The 18217-nt window shown below is 44.8% G+C and overlaps 1 protein-coding gene across 2 annotated transcripts in view; it reads left to right on the forward strand.

Annotated features, from left to right (window-relative positions):
- Positions 1 to 1511: 1511 nt before the first annotated feature.
- The window catches only part of WHRN (whirlin), a 45281-nt gene continuing 28575 nt past the window's right edge, over positions 1512 to 18217 (forward strand). Inside the window, exons 1-3 of one of the 2 annotated variants that reach the window (XM_088146956.1) lie at positions 1512 to 2516; positions 2559 to 2836; positions 17570 to 17785. In XM_088146956.1, coding sequence (XP_088003082.1) covers positions 2006 to 2516; positions 2559 to 2836; positions 17570 to 17785 — 1005 coding nt within the window. In that variant the 5' untranslated portion in view covers positions 1512 to 2005. Of the gene's footprint in view, positions 2837 to 17569; positions 17786 to 18217 lie in introns of both variants that reach the window. The other variant, XM_088146955.1, reaches the window with a different exon arrangement.

An 18217-nucleotide genomic window follows, 5' to 3' on the forward strand; every position in this document is an offset into this window, starting at 1 on the left:
GAGAGATTGGGGAGGGGCAATTAGGTAGCCCAAGCTAAGGAGCATAAAACAACCCTTCAAGAAGATTAGCTCCTTTGCATACAATTAACCCTTCCTTTAAGGAAAGCAGTTCCTCTGATGTCCCCCTAACACATTTGGCGAAGGAAGCAATTGTGTTTCCTCCGGAGCTTTTTTATGGTTGGGGGTTGGCTTCCTTTCCTCTGTAATTAAATCTATTTAATTTTAAAAGAGCAGGGGCTCAGATTTGGTTCACGAGCAGCAGAGAGCATGCACAAAGTGCTTTCTCTTCATTGCAAGAATAACAAGGAGGAGGATCCACAAAACCTGTCTTGGCCATAAAGCAGATGCTGTTTATGGGCATCTTTACAAATCGCCCTACCAGACCCACATTTTTAATGGTGCAAGAGTCCTGTTGGCATTTCTATAAAAAGCTGGACAATGCCAGCTTAATCACCTGGATTGATGCTGAATAGGCAGGAATTCAATCGGTGCTGCTGTTTGGCAAGAAATGTGTCTGATAAGTTACTGCCTTTTCTAAAGGTCTTGGGGGTGGAGAGAAGTTGCCATGAAAGAGAAGGTGAGATGCAAACCTGAAGTTGTTCTAGAAAGATCTGCCATGCAAGGCACCAGGATCACTTCCATGGTGAGCAACTTTGAGGGAGGACAGAGGAAAGCTTTGCCTGTTGCATTTCCAACTTGGAATGCATTTTTAATGCATTTAGCTTCGGGTACAGGTTGTGTGTGGAAAGGAGAAAGAGAAGGGAGAAAGAGAAAGCAAAGGAAGAGATACAGTGGTGAACATCTGTCTGGCATCAACACCACCCCAAATCTGGATCATTTTCTTCTTGGTAGGAATACAGATGGTGGAGCCTTTGAGTTCATGGCGGAGGAACATCTTTATCTCTGCCTCACTGCTTCCTGCAAGACCTTTTCCAACCTGAAGCTCTCCTTCTTAAACGACAGGTCCATCCAGGGATTCTTCTCAGCAAGCAGGAAGTCCGTGTGGCTGGTTCTTTTTTGGCACCGTTCAGAGAAAGCTTCTCCCGTTGGGTTTCAGCCAGGCATCTTGGCGAGGATTTGGGGCATAAGGAGGGCACCTGGTGGGGTGGGGTGGAACAGGACGGACCAGGAAGCGGGGGAAAGTGGGCAGAGGAAAAGCCTCGTCCTGGTCGCAGGCAGCCTGGCCGGAGCTGGCGGGGCTCGATCGCGCTCAGCACCTTCACCTTGCCGGAGCCCGGACTGTATCAGTCCGTCTCTTGGCAACCGGGAGGCGCGTCACTTCCTGAGCAGGTTTCTGCCAAGAGGTTGGTCCCGCCAGACTGGCAGCTGCGGAGGTTGAAGGGGCGCTCAACAGTTGAAGAAAGTCCTGGCTGGCGTGCTCGGGAAAGCCGCGTCTGCAGAAAGAGAGGCTCTTTTGACAAGGGTATCCGTGGTGGTTGTTTAGAAAGGGCAAAGGGGGACCGCGGGCAGGGCGAGACCGTGCACCTTTGCAAAAAATAATAATAATAATAATAATTGCCATACTTGATGTGGTTATTGCTCTTCGGGCGAAGCAGAGTTGTGCCAACCAGGAGGCGCCAAGGAGTTCGGGAGCTGGGAGACGCCAGCGCTCCGCCGAAGGCAGGGAGGCGAGCTGGCCGCGGCGGACTCGGCCACGGAATCCGTCCTCCGCGCCTCCCCCGGCTCTGAACTCTCTTCCTCTTTTTTCCTCGCCTTGCAAAGCGCAGGCCAAGATCTTCGCCGCTGCAGGGAAGCTGCGCCGCCCGGGAGCCAGATCGCCGACGCCTTCCCCGGAGCGCGCCTGCCCCCCGGGTCTCCTTCCCCTTCTCCGGCGCCCGGGCACCCCCGATGGCTCCTCCGCCCGCCGGCTCGCCCTTCCAGCCAAGGGGGGCGAGGAGAAGGGAGCCCCCCAAGTGACTCCCAAGCTCGCCCCGCGGTCCAGTTGTCTCCCGATGTCCTGCTTCCCCGTGGCTGGCCAGCATCCGTCTCTTTCGGGAAGGAGGCGATGAGCGCGGACTTGGACCGCCTGTCGGTGGCTTCCTGCACCTCCAGCGCCTCTTCCTCGCCCTCCAACTCCTTCGACGGCGGGGGCAAGGGGGCTGCGGGACAGCCCGGGTCCAAGGCAGGGGCGCCCGGGGCCGGCATCCGGCTGCTGTCGGCCAACGTGCGGAAGCTGCACGGGGCGCTCAACCTGCTGCTGACCGAAGCCGAGCGCGAGCAGTTCATCCACTGCCTGAACGTCTATCACTGCCGGCGGAATGTCTACGACTTAGTGCAGACGCTCCAAGTCCTGCTGGACGGTCCGGAGAAGAGGCAGTTGTTACCCATGCTGCGTTTAGTCATTCCCCGCTCGGATCAGCTCCTCTTCGACCAGTACACCTCGGAGGGGCTTTACTTGAAAGCCGACTTCTTGCCCGCCGCTGGGGCAGGATACGATGGCGCCGGGTCCTCCAGAGTCCTGCCTGTGCCCGGCGCTGCCGCCCCCGCCCGCTTCCCCTCTCCCGCCCCGGCTGCCCGTCTCTGGCCGCCCTCCCTGGCCCGCGGGAGGCTCCGGCAAGAATTCAGCACCGCGCTGGACGGGACAGCTCCCTCGGACTCCTCCGCCGGCTCGGAGGACCTGCGGGGAGAGGTCAGGCAGGTGACCCTGAAGAGGCAGAAAGCTCAGGAAGGCTTGGGCTTCAGCATCCGAGGGGGCTCCGAGCATGGAGTTGGCATCTACGTCTCCCTGGTGGAGCCCGGCTCGTTGGCAGAGAAAGAGGGCCTTCGGGTGGGAGACCAGATCCTGAAGGTCAATGACAAGCCACTGGACAAGGTGACTCATGCTGAAGCTGTCAAGGTGAGGAGGGTGCAAGCTCAAAGCCGCCAACATCAGCCTCCACCTGTCGAAATGCATGCCACTTCAAACGGTTGCGAGGTTTTATTGGCATTGCTTCTAAGTATTTTTCTCTGGTCGAAGTGCCCTCTTAACTGAACCAGAAGGCAGACAGAATGTAGTGGTTAAGATTTAGGAGCAGCTTGGCCAAGTATTCAAGATATACTCCATTCCAGGTCCCAGAATCCCCCAGAATGAGAGGCGATGTCCAACACGTGTGGAACGCACTGAGTCTCCCAAGGTGTTAGGACCGCTTTCTCCAACAAAGTGTCCACCAAGTGTGTTAGATTTCAACTGACGTCTCTAAGCATAGACTAAGAATTATGGCTCCCTTTCTGGAGGCTGGCTTGGATGGGAGAATTCAGTGCTTGAATTATTACAAACGACCGAAAGGTCTGTTTCCCCAGAGAGATATGGAAGCTAACCTAAGGACGGACAGGGCTTGGCTTTAAAAATTGCATACTTTCAAGGTACTCCTGAATAGGGAGCCACTAACATTTACATTCCTAATAGTGTGTTTCTGCTGTTTTCCCCTTTCTTTGTGGTAAGGTCTGTTTTCCCAGATCTGTGATGCAGTAGAGTATTGATTAAATGGGAAGAAAACCTCACATCTATGCTATCTTGAGTTTCTTGGATGCTGGAATGTAAATCTGAGCACACGTTTGCTGTTTTTTAAGGCGCTCCCCTCAGTGGAAAGGTTTGATGTCTCAATCAGAGGTGATTCAGAAATAATGAATCTGTTGGTCAGTGGCATGGGTGAAACTCAGACTGTTAGGCACTGTTAGTGCCCAATGAGAATAGTACAGTTAATTTGAATCTAATTTAAAAACAAAAAAAGCTGGCAAGCTTAGATTTTTGGAAAGATGGGAAGAGCTGGAAAGGTTGACTGAAGATGTAGGAAGAGTGCAAACTGGAAGGGCTTGTCCAGTGGTGGCAAGAAGTCCACCACTGAAGCATAGTGAAGACCTCTGCTTGGTAAATGCTTGTTTTCTAGCTCTTGAGCAGATATTTCTTTTGGGGGTCCCTAAGATGGTGTCCTTGGATGATCTCATATATTACAGTATGGGACATCAGCATGTGGTGGCAAAGTCTGTGGCCTCAGCTATGACAATCTTACTGGTCCAAAAGAAAGAACAGGGAGTTGTATCTCCAAAAGAAAAACAGAACCCAAATATAATATTAATATTTGGTGAGCTGTAGGATTTCAAATGGTAGGCAAAGGGTTCTGGAATGGATAAAAATGGACAAAACTTTTTTAAAAAAATCCTACACATAAAAAATTAACATGTTAAGTCATACGTACAAGACGTAAATGTATGGAAGAACATTACATTGCGCAACTCTCACCTGCATAGCCACGATAGCAGTACGTCCTATCATTGTATACTAGCTGGGATTTTAAAAATTGGCAGAAAGATGGCTAGGGTGTGTCTTCCCTCTTATCACATTCCAAGTGTCTGCAACTGACAAGCTCAAAGAACTATCAACGTCTGCAGAAATACAAATGTCCATCTCCCACTTTTCTTAACTTAGAAGCGGCTGCTTTAATGGCTGAGCCCATTAGGAAGTTTAGCGACTGATTGGAAATGGAGGATTTAAAGCATAGACGGTTGTACATTCCTCTAGAATGTTATGTGATTGTTTTTAAAGGTGAGCCTCCAGGAGAAAATGCTTGCAAAGATTCAGCTTTTAGCAGTATTTTGTTTGTGAAATGAACACAGCATTAATTAAAAAAAAAAATCACCTAGATAGGGGAGATGCAGAAAACCTGTTTTTGCACAGAGGGGTCTCATAGGAGGAGCAGCTGCATTGTTCAGAGGAAGACGAGAGGCAACTGGTTCTTTGATATTAACCAAAACTTCACCAGGGAATAAGGCTGTTTGTACAAAAGAAATTCCTAACGGACTGAGCCTGTGGACTTGCAATGCATAGATATCCAATGTCTTGCCACTCTGTTAAGACCTTTTCACACACTATGTGGAACTTAGATGTGCCAATCGAGACAGACTCACAGCCAGTCTTTGCTTCTGAAATTCAGAGCAAGGATTTGCATTTTGCATATTACCAGTGATTGCGAACACTGGTACTCAAAGTTACGCATTATAATGAAAAGTATGCACTTGAAACATGCTTTTATAAGGGCCATGTTAATCCAGCACCCTTGATGCAGTAAGCAAATGAATCCTTTTCTGGGTTCTCAAATACACGGAACCCATAAACTACTTCAGTGGGCTGGATTCTTGCAACATTACCAGAAAAGCTCTCCAAAGTTAATACTACACAAGCTTAGTGTCTTGTACATATGCATCTTCTAAGTCTCACCCTCTTCAGCTTCTTTCATAAACACAGCCTTAGTTTGGCCTATCTAAGGAGTAAGTAAGATGCTATCAGCTGCCATAAGGAACTGTCAGCAGGAGCAATTCGTAGGACTATTTAGTTTTTCCTTTTTTGTTCCATCCTTTGTCCTTCTTTGTTTCCCTCTGTATAAACTAAGCTGGGAAGGGTAAACACCTTTTAGGAAACCCAAAGATATCTTTCTGAGATGTGTAACATTAGGGAGCTGCTACTTCAGAGAATTTAATGACAATTGCAGAGCTCATATTAGATTGAAAAAATGCTGTCTTTTTGGAGATGTGAGCGCATGATGAAGCAAAATGACAAAACCAGTTGGTTTGGGGTGAAGACTCTTCTACAGAGATGATCTGTATGCTAAGCAAATAAAATTCCCCTAGCCCACTGCCCTCTGTTTTACACTAGAGCTCCTCTCATTCCCAATGACATGTTTCTTCCACGTCTACAAATCCACTTTAACCTTCTCATCGATCTAAGGAGGCAGCCTGGTATGCAGAGGGGCAGAACTAGATTAAAGATGATAGATATAGATATAGATATATATTCTGAAAAGCAGCAGTCAAGGGACAGATTCACCCATTACAACTAACCAACCTAAGCTGGGTGAGGAATGTGCATGTGAAGGTGTGTGAGAGAAATAGTATGGTATGTGGTATGAATCCAGTCAGTTTTGGTGGGTCTGTCAAATGCATAAAACGTTCTTCATACTCAGAAGAATGCAGAGCCCTTCAATCCTGCATGAGCTCCCTAGCATGGTAAAGAGGAAGCACTTACCTCTGCATGCCACCGTGACCATGATCAAGATCTGGGAGGAAGGAAAGAAAGAAAGAAAAAATGAGATTGAAAGGAATACAGGATACAAATCCCTCTGCTCCACTGTTGGCCTAACTTCATAATACTGTTTTGGTGTAACTGGTTGCTCAAGCAGTTTGTTTTAGAACTCGCCAAGCAATGCGTGCAGCTCCTTGCTTGATAAGATATGCAGAAATGATAGAAGTATTAATTCTGGGCAAGGAAAGCAATTTTTGTTATCTGAAGAGACAGGACAGGATTTTTAATAGGAATAACCAGCATTTTGTAGCTCTACTGGTATTAAAATATCCCTCCCTACCAGCAAGATAGAAAAAGAAATGATGGATTGCAACATGTGATGGAAAGGCACAGGAATGAGTTCTCAGGATAATCTTGAGTAATTTGTTCTCACATTTCCGTGCCCAACTTTGCTTGCTGCTAACCTAGCAATAATTACATTTGCTTTCTCTCTCTGTGTGGTGTTTGCCAATTAGCATTTATGTAAAATACTTGGCAAGCCTGGTCCGTATATCGCTGAGCATATGCTCTTGCATCAGATTCTTGCTATGTAATTAAATCAGCTTGGGGGCTACTTTTAATTTTTTTTAAAAATCATTATTAAAAATCCCCTGACCCTTTGTTCAGATGTCTGTGGCATCTGAAACCTTTCTGTGACAGAACAAGGATTTTGGACAGATAGGTCTCCCTCAGCCAAACTTTCTTGGCCATGTTGATTGATGGAAAGTAAAGACATCTTTGAACCGAGTTCAGTCACTGGTGAATTAAGAAGCATGTTCTTGGAGTTTTCTTGGCTTGGAATTGGTTTGTCATTATTTTTTCCATTTATTTTTTCTCTTTTTTCTTACTTCTCAGCTTGGCCTACAGCCATAGGTTTTTTGGTGGTCTCCCACCTAAGTATTAATCAGGTCCATATCTGGTTTATAAGATCGAAGATTGTTTAAAATTACCACTTACTGTAGCTGGGGCCCATCTCACATGTAAGGTTGTAAATATTTCCTCCCTCCCTCCCTCTCTCCCCTCCTCCCCTCCTCCCTCCCTTCCTTTGTTGTCAATCAGTGGAACTCATGAGGAGGCTAAAGGCTGTCCTATTGTGGGCTGATGGATGATAGATCAGATCCATTACTTCTTCTAATTCTTCAACTAGGAGAAATTATCTCTCATATGCCAAACCTTTGAATGAGCTCAGTTCTAGCTCTTTATAAATCAGATTTCTTGATGCCAACGTCAAGCTAATTCTGCTTATGCAATGTGTTCCTTTGGAAGATCCTTTCTCTAATTTCCTTTTCCATCAAACAAGGCTCAAATAAGATTTTTCTCTCTCACTAAGGCAGTGGCAAAAGTAAACAAGCAGAGATGATGCATCATTACGGTAGTTGGGGTGAAGAGATGTCTTATATTTCCAGCATTGCATTTATTCTGCTGCTTTAAAAAATGACATCTTCCTCAAGAAGAGCTGGATTTATTAGGACTAATTATGCAAATTCACTACATCTATATCAGGAGGATTAATTTGCATGCACAGTTCAGCTTCCGTCTTAATGAAGGCACCGTACTCTTAAATGTGAGCTTTGATCAATGTGGGCCCTTGCTGGTCTTCCTGCCCTGACTTCTAAACCTCTGAAATTTCAACAAGCATTACAACATACTGGAAGGCAGCCTTTGCAGGTTAAAAAGATCAAATGTAGCTTAAAAAAAATTTTTTTTAAAAAGCCAACATGCTCAGACACTTTGCTGTAGAATACTCTCATATTCTACAACATCTCTCATATTTCAAGATGGCATTTTTCAGCAGGTTCTCCTTTATTTATCTATCTCTCTATCCAGCTCTCCTCTCCATGTTTAGGGGACGGGCCCTTCCCCACTCTGGAGTAAACTTCCCCCATCCCATCAGATAGTTATTTGCCCAAGTCTTCCAGCATAAATCCTCGATCTGCACCACCGCACTGTTGCAAATCAGAATGGAATTGTCACCTAACGCGAGATCTTTGCTACACAGGACTTCTGTGAAGAACCATATGTTGTTTGCTTAACCTTAGTTTCCTTGGCCTGGCTTTCCAGGTTCCTAGATGCTCTAAAAATAAGATCCAGTGTTTCAGCCTGAAGCTTAGCCAAAACCAGCAGGTTGAGGGCTTGCAGAGGTAGTTTTTCTAGAAGATATACGGACAGTTTCAAAAATCTTCCTCCCCTAGTCAGCAGTTTGTTCAAAAGATGCTCCAGAAGTGGACAAACTTGTTTGCTAAATCAGACCCAAGAGAAATACAATCCAAGAATTATTATTCTACAGTCTCCATCTGCTATGTTTTCCCTCCCTGATACTTTCCCAACTCTGGTTGGTTGCAGGGCACTGCAGAACCATCACATTTATTCTGTGATCCTTGATTGGCTGGGACTGTCTATATGACTCCACCAAGGAACCAGCGTCAGGAATTATATTGCTGAGGGGGAGGAAAGCAATGATGCAGCCGCAAGGTGGATCAAGGACACTGACCCAAACCAATTTTTCCCCAAATTTAACTGGCCTGGAGAACCATTCAGCCTTTTCTTTGAAAGCATTATTATGATCAGAATAGAATTTGCCTGGCATTTGGCACCATGTTGTTCAGAACTTTGTTTATGGGGTGGGGGAAACGAAGACTTTGCTAAGACTATAAATCAACTTCAGATCAACTTCAGTGCTGTCCTTCCCATAAAATCTGTTTGATGTTATGAGGATCCAAGAAACTTCCAATCGGAAGAGTTATGATCGAGTGCCCTGTTGTATTATTGTTCTTCACCTCCAACTTCTTCGAAATATCAGTGAGGCTGAGAACAGAAGGGCTCTAAAAGAGAGGATGCATCTGTAGTAAAGATTTTTGCAGCACCTTAAAGACCATAAAAATGTGTTTTTATAAGGCTTTGTTGGCTGGCACTCATTTCCCCAGATCCACAAAGTTTTTATCACCGATGGATGAAAAATCTATATATCATACTTAGGTACAGAAAAGAACAACACTCATCTGGAAACCTCACTAATTTTATACGTGCTTTGCTTGCTTTGAATGTAGCGGCATGTGTGAATCCACCCATGGCTGATTGGCTAGGGTTGAATATGAACCAGACCATTATCGATAATTCAACAAGCTATCATTTAAACCAGCCATGTCTCTATATGACGTGTGAACCCAACGAAATGTAGAATAGATAAAATAGGAATATTCCATCCCATTTAAAGAAGCTTGTTCCTTTTTATTTAAATTTCTTAACCATTAACAGTATAATGGCGTATATATAGAAGATGATTTTACTGTACATCATTTAAACTGATATGCAACAAAGGCATAATGTTGTCTACTACCCAAGTCCAGATTCCTAGATAAAGTAATTTAAAAAGGATATATGCATTTTGCTTCTCTGTACAGTCAATTAATGATAAATTAGCCTCGTAAGCAAAATGGGACTTTCTTGGTATATTTAAAGAGGAAAAAGCAACTTCAAAGGGTGAGGAGGCTATCTAAATCTCCCAGCCAAATCTCCCAGCGTCTCAAGCGTAATTCAGATGAGGAGAGAGTTACTTTAGATGAAACTCCAGTTTAAGATGAGGGAACCTCTTGTCATTGAAAAAAAAAAATACCTACAGGTTGGATTGAGACATCATGCTAAGCCACCATGAGGCTGGGTTTGGCTTTGACTTCAGGAACATGGTGTTCCTTTCTCACTCACCACCCATGTATCCCACCCAGCACATGGCAAAAATTATTGCTACAAGCTATTCCACTCTCATTTCACACTCACAGAACCTGGTGGTTTCCACTTATATATTCTGAATGCCTATTTAACTCTGCTCTCCAATCAGATACAACCAATGCATCTTGCAATGGAGATAGCCAGAACAATTTTTAAAAAGGGAGGTCGTGCTCGTCGCTCATTCTGACAGCGGGGTGGATAAACACCTTGAGGTCATCATGCCTAGGTCTTTTAAAAACTTTCCAGACTGCTTAGCTTTCCATCAAAAAAAACAAATAAATGTATTTTCGCTTGTTACAGCTCACTCAGTCTCTCTCTCTAAGTGCCACTTGCCTGGGCTCACTTTAACACTCTTCCTTCTGCAAGGACAGATGATCTGAAATATCTGTGGATAGATTTTTTAAATTTTTTATTATTATTTCTTGACTGTACTTCTCTTCCTAGTGTTTTTCTCTCTGTATTTAACTCTGGGAGGAAAAAAACTATATTGATTTGTCTTTTTGCTCATCCCTAAAAACTCGTGTAAAGACATTTTACCTCTCAAGAGTGGAAATGTGATGTAGAGAGAACCTCCATCGTATCACTGCAAAAGAGATGAGGAAGCATAGATTATCCATACAGTAATATTTACTGCTCTCACCTTTTCTGGACAATCTGCATAACTTCTTTCTGCATCTTGGAAGGAAGAAATGGTCCTTCCTTCCTTCCTTCCTTCCTTCCTTCCTTCCTTCCTTCCTTCCTTCCTTCCTTCCTTCCTTCCTTATCTATTGCTCACACTATCCTCTAGAAATACATAAAAATTATAGCCAGTAATGAGCAAAGATTCCAGACCTGATTCTTGTCTCAAAAATTAGGAAGTCCCACAGAAAAAATTATATACTGAGCCTCCTAGCATGGGAAGAATTGAGTTCAGTCACTAGGTTCCTACTTGGTGCTAAGCGATGGTTATCTACCCCTGGATTATTGAACAACCACAGTTGCCCAGCCCTTGTGCAGGCCAAAAGCCATTACTGTGGCTCAGCAACATAATGTCCGGCTTTATTCCCCACCGCCCAAAACCCACATGATGGCTTAGCAGGTTTTCTAAGCCTACCTGAGGATGCTGTGAATTAAATCCGGAACTTTCAGTGAGTGAAGTCTGTGCTCTGCAGGCGAGCTAAGTTGTTAGTCATTTTTAACAACACTAAGAATGACAGCTCAGGGCATTTATTCCAACAAATGAATTTAAGAGCTGATCTCCTAAATATGCTCTGCATGGGGCAACCCTTGAAAAGTATCCAGCAGGCGCAACAGGAGCAAAATTGTAACTGCTAGGCACTTAACCACGGAATGGCGCAGGGATCATATGATGCCTGCATTGAAAAACCAGTTGCTGGTTGCCAGTTGCTTACCAGGCGCAACTGAAGGTGTTGGCATTGACCTTTAAAGCCTGAAACCGTTTCAGACCTGACTCTCCAAATGACTTGCCTCTCTTATTAAGAAGCTGCCTAGTTGTTAAGATCAGCAGGAGAGGTCTTCTGAATTTGCCCTTGTTGTTGGAGGTTCGCCCACAGAAAATGGCCTTCTCCTGCCTTGCCTCCAGGCTGTGAAATGCCCCCTTCGGGAGTTGCATCAGACCTTCTGTCTCAATGCAGCTTCTTTCCTAGGTGATTTTAGTATTGATTCTTAATGCTAGTCTCTCTGACAAACCTCTTATATTCTGTCTTTGTTTTAAATGCTGCTGGCTGCCTTGCACACTCATCAGAGCAGAAAAGCATGGTATCAATCAAATCAGATCAATCAATCAATAGTAAGGAAGGCGAATGACTGATAAGGGGGGTTCTTGAAGAATAGGACCACTTGAAGTATGTGGTGTAAACATTTCATATATAATAGTGGCCAAGGGATCCAAAGAATGATCCTCAGGGTAAATCTTCCATAAAGGAAGACTTGAGTCAAGCCAGGTAGTTCTGCTTTTGTTGACAGAGCTCAATATACGGTCGCAAAGATCTAGTCTTCTTCCAAAAAAATGCCAAAGTTTTGCAAATTGCAAAAAGGGGGTGACCCAGAGAGAGATTGTGGGGAAGCCAATTGCATCTAGAAAAATACAAGTCAAAAAGTATTGGAGAACAGTCCTCGGTAGCTGCCTCTCTAATTAATTGGGTTGGGTTTTGTACATCCTTTGCTGCAGCTCTGTGTGAGGAGTTTTGGCACCGTGGGCCCACTTCTTGGAGCCATTTTGCTGTTATTTTTGTCTTCTTCTTCTCAAGGCAGATTTGTTCAGCAATGTTCTTTTGGAACATTCATCTCATGTGCTGGTTCCGCCAAGTCGACATCTCTCTCTTTTCAAAATCAAATCTCCCTATAATTATTGTAATGTTTCCTTGGCTGAGGGATGGAGTGACCTTTTGAAAAATCCACCAGCCGCTATCAGCCTGCTGGAAAAAATGTTCCAGACCAATGTCAGTGGTGATTCTGCTGACTTTCAGGGGGTCCAGGGACTGAGAAACCATCTTGCAAGTCAAGGCATACAGTATTTTTCCTCAAATGACAAAGTCCACCTAGAAGAAACAGAAAATACTGTGATGTTAGATTTAGGAAAATAACCTGGACGAGCTAACATCCAAGTCCCTGTTTCTGCTTCTCCTTTTGTCCGCTTGAAATTTCTCATTTGACCCTCCTCTCTGTTCACCCATCCTTATTCCCCTATTTGTCTTTTAATAACTTAATTATAGAATTTCACAATGCATGTGCCCTGAGAATCAAATCAGAGAGGCCATGCCTTCAAATTGACCTTCATGTTAGGAAAAAGCAAAAGATTAATTCCTCTCCCTGCCCAATCTATGTTGGAAGCTAATGGTGCAACATCGTGCTGACATAATTAGTGATTCAATGTGTTGTTCCTTCATCTTGCAAAGCCCGCAAGAGCCTCATTACCACAATCCTCGTTCCCAACGATGCTCCATAAAAGGATGCTGTGTGCCTTGGCAGCATCCTAAACTGGCACTGCTTGGGGCTGCACGACTGTGCATGCCCACGACTGCCCAAACGGCTGAAAAGCCAACTGCACTTTTTGTTACGGGATGTGGGAATGGCCTTGGGAGACAGGGGAATTGCTGCAGCCAGGGCAGTGGTTGGATAAGCGGCAGCTGAGCCCGCAGAAGGAATGGGGGCGTGGTAAATGTCTCAGGAGGGACCCTTCCTTGTTTCTTGGACTATAAAGGTGACGGGGGAGAAATGTACTTTGAGACTTGCAAGAGTCCTGGTGCCCACTGAGCTTGGTGGTTTGCTTGCAGACATTTTATCACCCAACTAGGTAACATCATCAGTGCGAGTGGCTCAGACAGCGCCAAAGACTCCACAGTTCAACCCCAAGCTACAGATATCTTCTTCTATTGAGACTTGCAAGATTTTGTTAATGTAACTTTACAATAAAGTTAGACTAGCACTTCTGGGTGTGCTTCTTGGCTGGACTACCTCATAAAGCTGACACTTTTGGAAAGTGGAAGCAGTGTTGCAAAGCGGGCAGAGGTCATAACAACAGGCAGCAGCCGAAAGTGCGTGGCGTCCATCAGCCGCCTGTGGGCTCCTTTAAGAGGATCCATTCTACCTCCCATTTCACTATAGCACTGAACTCTCCAATCTGCTGCTTTTTTCCTTCCTTGCCCTCTGAACGAAGGAGCAAGCTTTATTGACTAGTATCAGGAGTCTAGGTGGCTGACAGAACCATCTGAGAAAACTGCCAAAGAGATAAATGTCAGAGAACTATGATCCCAAGCTACACTGGTTACCAGTTGGCTTTTGGGTGCAAGTCAAAGTGCTGATGCTCATCCATAAAACATTTCATGGTTGGGGCCTGGATATTTATGGGACCCCCTCTCTCCAATGGTCTCCACCTGTCCTGTAACATCTGCCAGGGCCTACATCCTCCAGACCCCACCAAGAAAACTGTTATTTTATGGGAGCCAGAAGGTGTGTCTTCCCTGTTGCCACTCCTGCTACCACTCTTGAGGTTTGTATGGCCCTGATCTGGTTGTCCTTCAGGAAAGCTTTGAACATTTGGCTCCACCAGCAAGATCTTGGCTAGGATTATTTATAAACTCACTAGATTGTTAAGGGATTGTAAGTTTTTTGTATATCCCTGGCATGGGCTATTACTTTCATTCTTAGTTCTTAGTTATGAAGGGTTGTTAATCCTTCTTGTATGCTGCCTTGAGCTGTTTGCGATTAGGTAGCCTTACAAATGGAAAAAGTAAGTAAAATCAAGAAAACAAGCCTAGGAAGCAGGAGTGGTTTAGACACAGAGCTTGAAGAAATAATACTGTTACAATAGTCCTGGCCTTATGCAAGAGAATAAATAAAGTTATCGGCTTTTCTGGAGCAGAAGTGGTGCAAAGCAACTCTGGTTCTTGCCACTGAGTGTTCCAGGGCTGGCAGTGGTTGATGGGGGCTGCGTTTTGATACTTCCAGCAGGATGATTTCAGCTGCCCTCACCAACTGTGCATGTATATGCAACATAAGGCTGAACAAGCCAGCCACTGAGATGCATTGTGGTGTTAATCCTGCTTTCCCCAACCAATACTTGGTGGGTTTGTTGGTGGAACAAAGCAGATTTTTTTTCCCCCTCTGTAGCAATGTGGGTGTAAAGAGAGGGAGGAGACTATTATTCATTACCCAACTGAAATCAATGTCGGGCCAAAGGGAAGCATCACAGAGTTTTGTTGTTCAGTGGACTAAACTGCTTGCTTTGTTAAGAGTGCAGGTTGGCCCCAAGGCTGGTTCTGCAGTGGTGGGAAGAGATGGTGCTCAACCTCCCAGAAAACATTCTGCGCTTCGTGGGTATTGATTTATTTGCAGTTTGGTGAGAGCAAAAGGAAATATTAGCGGGGTGGAAAGATCCTAAGTCCTAAGAAGGTAGAGATCTGAGGAGCACAAGGCAAAAAGAAAAAGAAAGTGGGTCAGTTTTGAAACCTGCAATGGGAAGTGAAAGAGGTGACCTGAATAACAGGTCTGCAGAAGAAAGCAAGGTGTGCACTACTAGGCACCTTGATGCTAAGCTAAAAATATACTATAAATGGAACCCTGGTGGATCAGGCCCAAGACTCATGCAAAACAGCATTCTGTTTCTCAAACTGGTCCACCAGATGCCCCCCGAGAGCCCCTCAACAGGACCTGAATGCCCAGCATCTTTGTGCTCAAGTTTCCCAGCAACTCTTCTAAGACACGGTGGTTTTGATATCGAAGGATATATGTAGCCAGCATGGCTATCTGTCCATTAAAGCATTGCCATCGGCTTTCGGGTTTCAACATTTCGATTTGAAAGAAGAGGATTCCCACCAGGCTTCCATGAAGTGCAGCATCATCCAGGTGCCTTCTGAGGAGCAAAGTGTCCTTTCGGGTCCTCGCTGATTCCATGCCTGTAGCCTAACACAGTTATCTCCTTCAGATGCCCCACAGTAGAGTAGGAGCCAAGAGAATTGGAAGCCAGTGCTGAGACTTCCTTCCTTCCTTCCTTCCTTCCTTCCTTCCTTCCTTCCTTCCTTGTAAACAGCCCCCAGCTTGTCTGAAAGCCCTGTTCTACATGCAGCCTGTACAACCTCCTAATGATATTTTGAGACATGGATAGTGTTCAATTCCCGTGAAAAGAGCAAAATGTTAGCAATTTTCTCTCTGTCTTACAATGACCGGTTACTGCACTGGGTCAGATCTGTCGGCGATCGTGCTTAACAACGACTGGCGAAGATGCTTTTTGACATCTGCAGGAAGGGTGGCCTGTGTCACAGCACTTGATTCCGGCAAATACGGCAATGCATCACTGATCCCTTTAATAAAGCCTCCAGCCGTTTGCTGTCAGTCTGTCTCTGTCTTGGCAGGCTTAAAAGCAAGCTGGGGGAAAGGGGGGCAATTTCCCAAAGTATGTCTTTTTAAATAATGTCCTGCATCCAATCCCTTTCCTTCTGTCTGTCTGTCCCTTTTTAAAAAACAAGGCCATTTGCTTACACCGTAGCTGAGTTAACACATAATTAAAAGAATGCCCAGGGAAAAAATCAATGGGCTAATGAAACCCATCTGGCTGTTAGCCTTTTTGATTTATCTTGCTCCCAGTTGCTCAACCAGGTGATGAGAATTTCCTAGCATGATGGATGGCAAAGACGTTTTGGCTAGAGGGAGTGCCTGCAGGCTGCAAGCACTCCTGAATGAGGTAGAGCTGTGCAATCAGATCCCTGCTGGGGGTAAAAATCAGGCCAATGTTGCAGTCAGTAAGACCACAGCAGAAGTGGGACTGATTTTTTAAACAATGTAGTGGAAAGGACCTTCCATTTGTACTCGGTTTTCCCTCCAACAGGCTCAAGACATTAGAGTTCCCTAAATCCTGTGATTTATTAGGGTTGGAAAAAGGGAGAAGACTAATGTCATCTAACAAGTTCAGTGGTTGAGTGCAGATCTGGACCTGAAATTCAGTTTTATTCAAATGCTCTAGCCAAAAAAAAACAGAGGCAGTTTGCTCCTCTCCAAATTTCTGGTCTCCCGTCCCTCTCGTCTTCAACCAACATGAGCAATGGGAGTTGTACAAACATATGAAAGATACTGGTTTATTTATCCCTGCTCACGCGAATGCTCATCTCTGACTCCTGAGCAGTTATCTATGACCCACCTAAATTCTAAAGGCTCTCAAACCTGACAGCCACCACGCTTTAGACACTCAAGCAAGGAGAAATCTAAGTTTACCTGCAATAAACCTTTAAGACAACTGAATTTACAGCCAATTAGATTTAAAAAATGGCCTTCAGATTAACCAGGTGTGACTTCAATTGCTTATTATAAATCTAAGCTCTGTTTGAATCCCTCTTCTAATTTATATATTATCTTTAACTGTCGTATTAATTTTCGAAGGATAAAGCTTTGGCTGCGCTTTTGCTGTTCATGCATTTTGTCGTTCTGAACAGCCTGGCACTTTCTGTATTGCAGATGAAGGAATTTTCTTCACCCCCCCCCCATTTTTTTTTTCCTGGTAAATCAGTTTGTTACCTTGAGTAGTGCCACGTTTGAAAATAATGGTATGTTGTTGGATGAAACTTTTAAAGCCAGCAGTTCCCAACCAAATAAGAAACGGGAAATAATAACGCTATGTAAAAAATAATCTCTTGCATTTTTTGATAATCAGTTCTCATTCTGATGAAAGAGGACTGGCTACTGAAATGTCTCTCAAAGGAGAAGAAAAGTCTCAGGGTGGATTCTGAGGGCTTTGTACCTATTCTGTCTCAGGCCAAGGAATGAATTTGACTTGAGTTATACCATTATTTCTCCATCGGGGTGCAACCTCCCTGGTTTCCCTCAACTTCCAAAGTATAAGATCTAATTCCACAGATGCTTTTCCAACTGGAAAGTGTAGGCACCCAGAGAAGCTGCTGAGTGACGGGCAGGGATGTCATGAAAACACCAGCAAGAGCACCTCCTTCCACCTCCGTGTCCCCTCAAAAACCCCACTAAGAGAAATTCAGATGAAACTCCTAAGTGCCCGTAGAATAAGGGAGAAAGTCTTATTTTGGCAAGGAAAAAGAAAACTTTTGAAAAAGGGCATGGCTGATTTCAGTGCAGCATTAGAAACTGAGACATTACAGGACTTCTGCCAACAGCTCCAGAAGACTCCTTTCCATATCCACCAGAAATGCCCAGGGGTTGCAAACAAGGCAGGGTTTTTTGAGATTCATGCTTCCTGAATGCTGGCTGCAAAAATCATTGGAGCTGTGAGTGTTGTTGCTTTTTAATTAAATGGCTTCTTTTCTCATGGTTACCCTCACCCTCTCACTTTCTTTTTTACACCCCCAGGCACTCAAGGGCTCCAAAAAGCTGAACCTGGCTGTCCATTCAGCGGGTCGTATCCCTGGCGGCTACAGAACCAACCACATCTATACCTGGGTAGATCCCCAAGGCCGGAGCGTCTCTCCCCCAGTCGGTCTCGTTCAGCATCAGAGCAGCTCTTTGTGCAAGGGGAGTGAAAAGAGAAGCCACCTTCAACTTCTGCAGGAAGGGGATGAGAAAAAGGTGAGTCCCGGAAGCATTATTTACTCATTGCAATTCCTGTATTTAGCATACTGATGATTCGGGATGTGTGGATCAATCAAAAACCGACTCATCCTGGCAAGCTCATTCAGAAAATCGATTTGTTTGAGACCTCTGGATCAATCTGGAAAATAGACTCATTTGTCTGTGCACAAGAGGCTGTTGAACCCTCAGATTTGGGGGGAGGGGTTGGAGTCTTCCCAAACTGATGCAGAGGTATCCAGTTGTATTAGGCACTTGAAATTGATTTGGATCAGAAACTGAATGTTCCAATTTTCCAAAGGAAATGTTTGCTCAGTAGATCAGGCCCCTTTAGGTCTGGGGCACCTTCTTATTCTGCCTATGTGTTTGGGCTATCAAATGAGACCCTAACGCAGTAGGATGTTCATTGATGTGGATTTGGTTGGAGCGCAA

This window comes from Python bivittatus, unplaced genomic scaffold (assembly GCF_059951505.1).
Source record: "Python bivittatus isolate LINGU-HERP-01145 unplaced genomic scaffold, Pbiv_v1 ctg000160_np1212, whole genome shotgun sequence".
NCBI classification, from domain to species: domain Eukaryota; kingdom Metazoa; phylum Chordata; class Lepidosauria; order Squamata; family Pythonidae; genus Python; species Python bivittatus.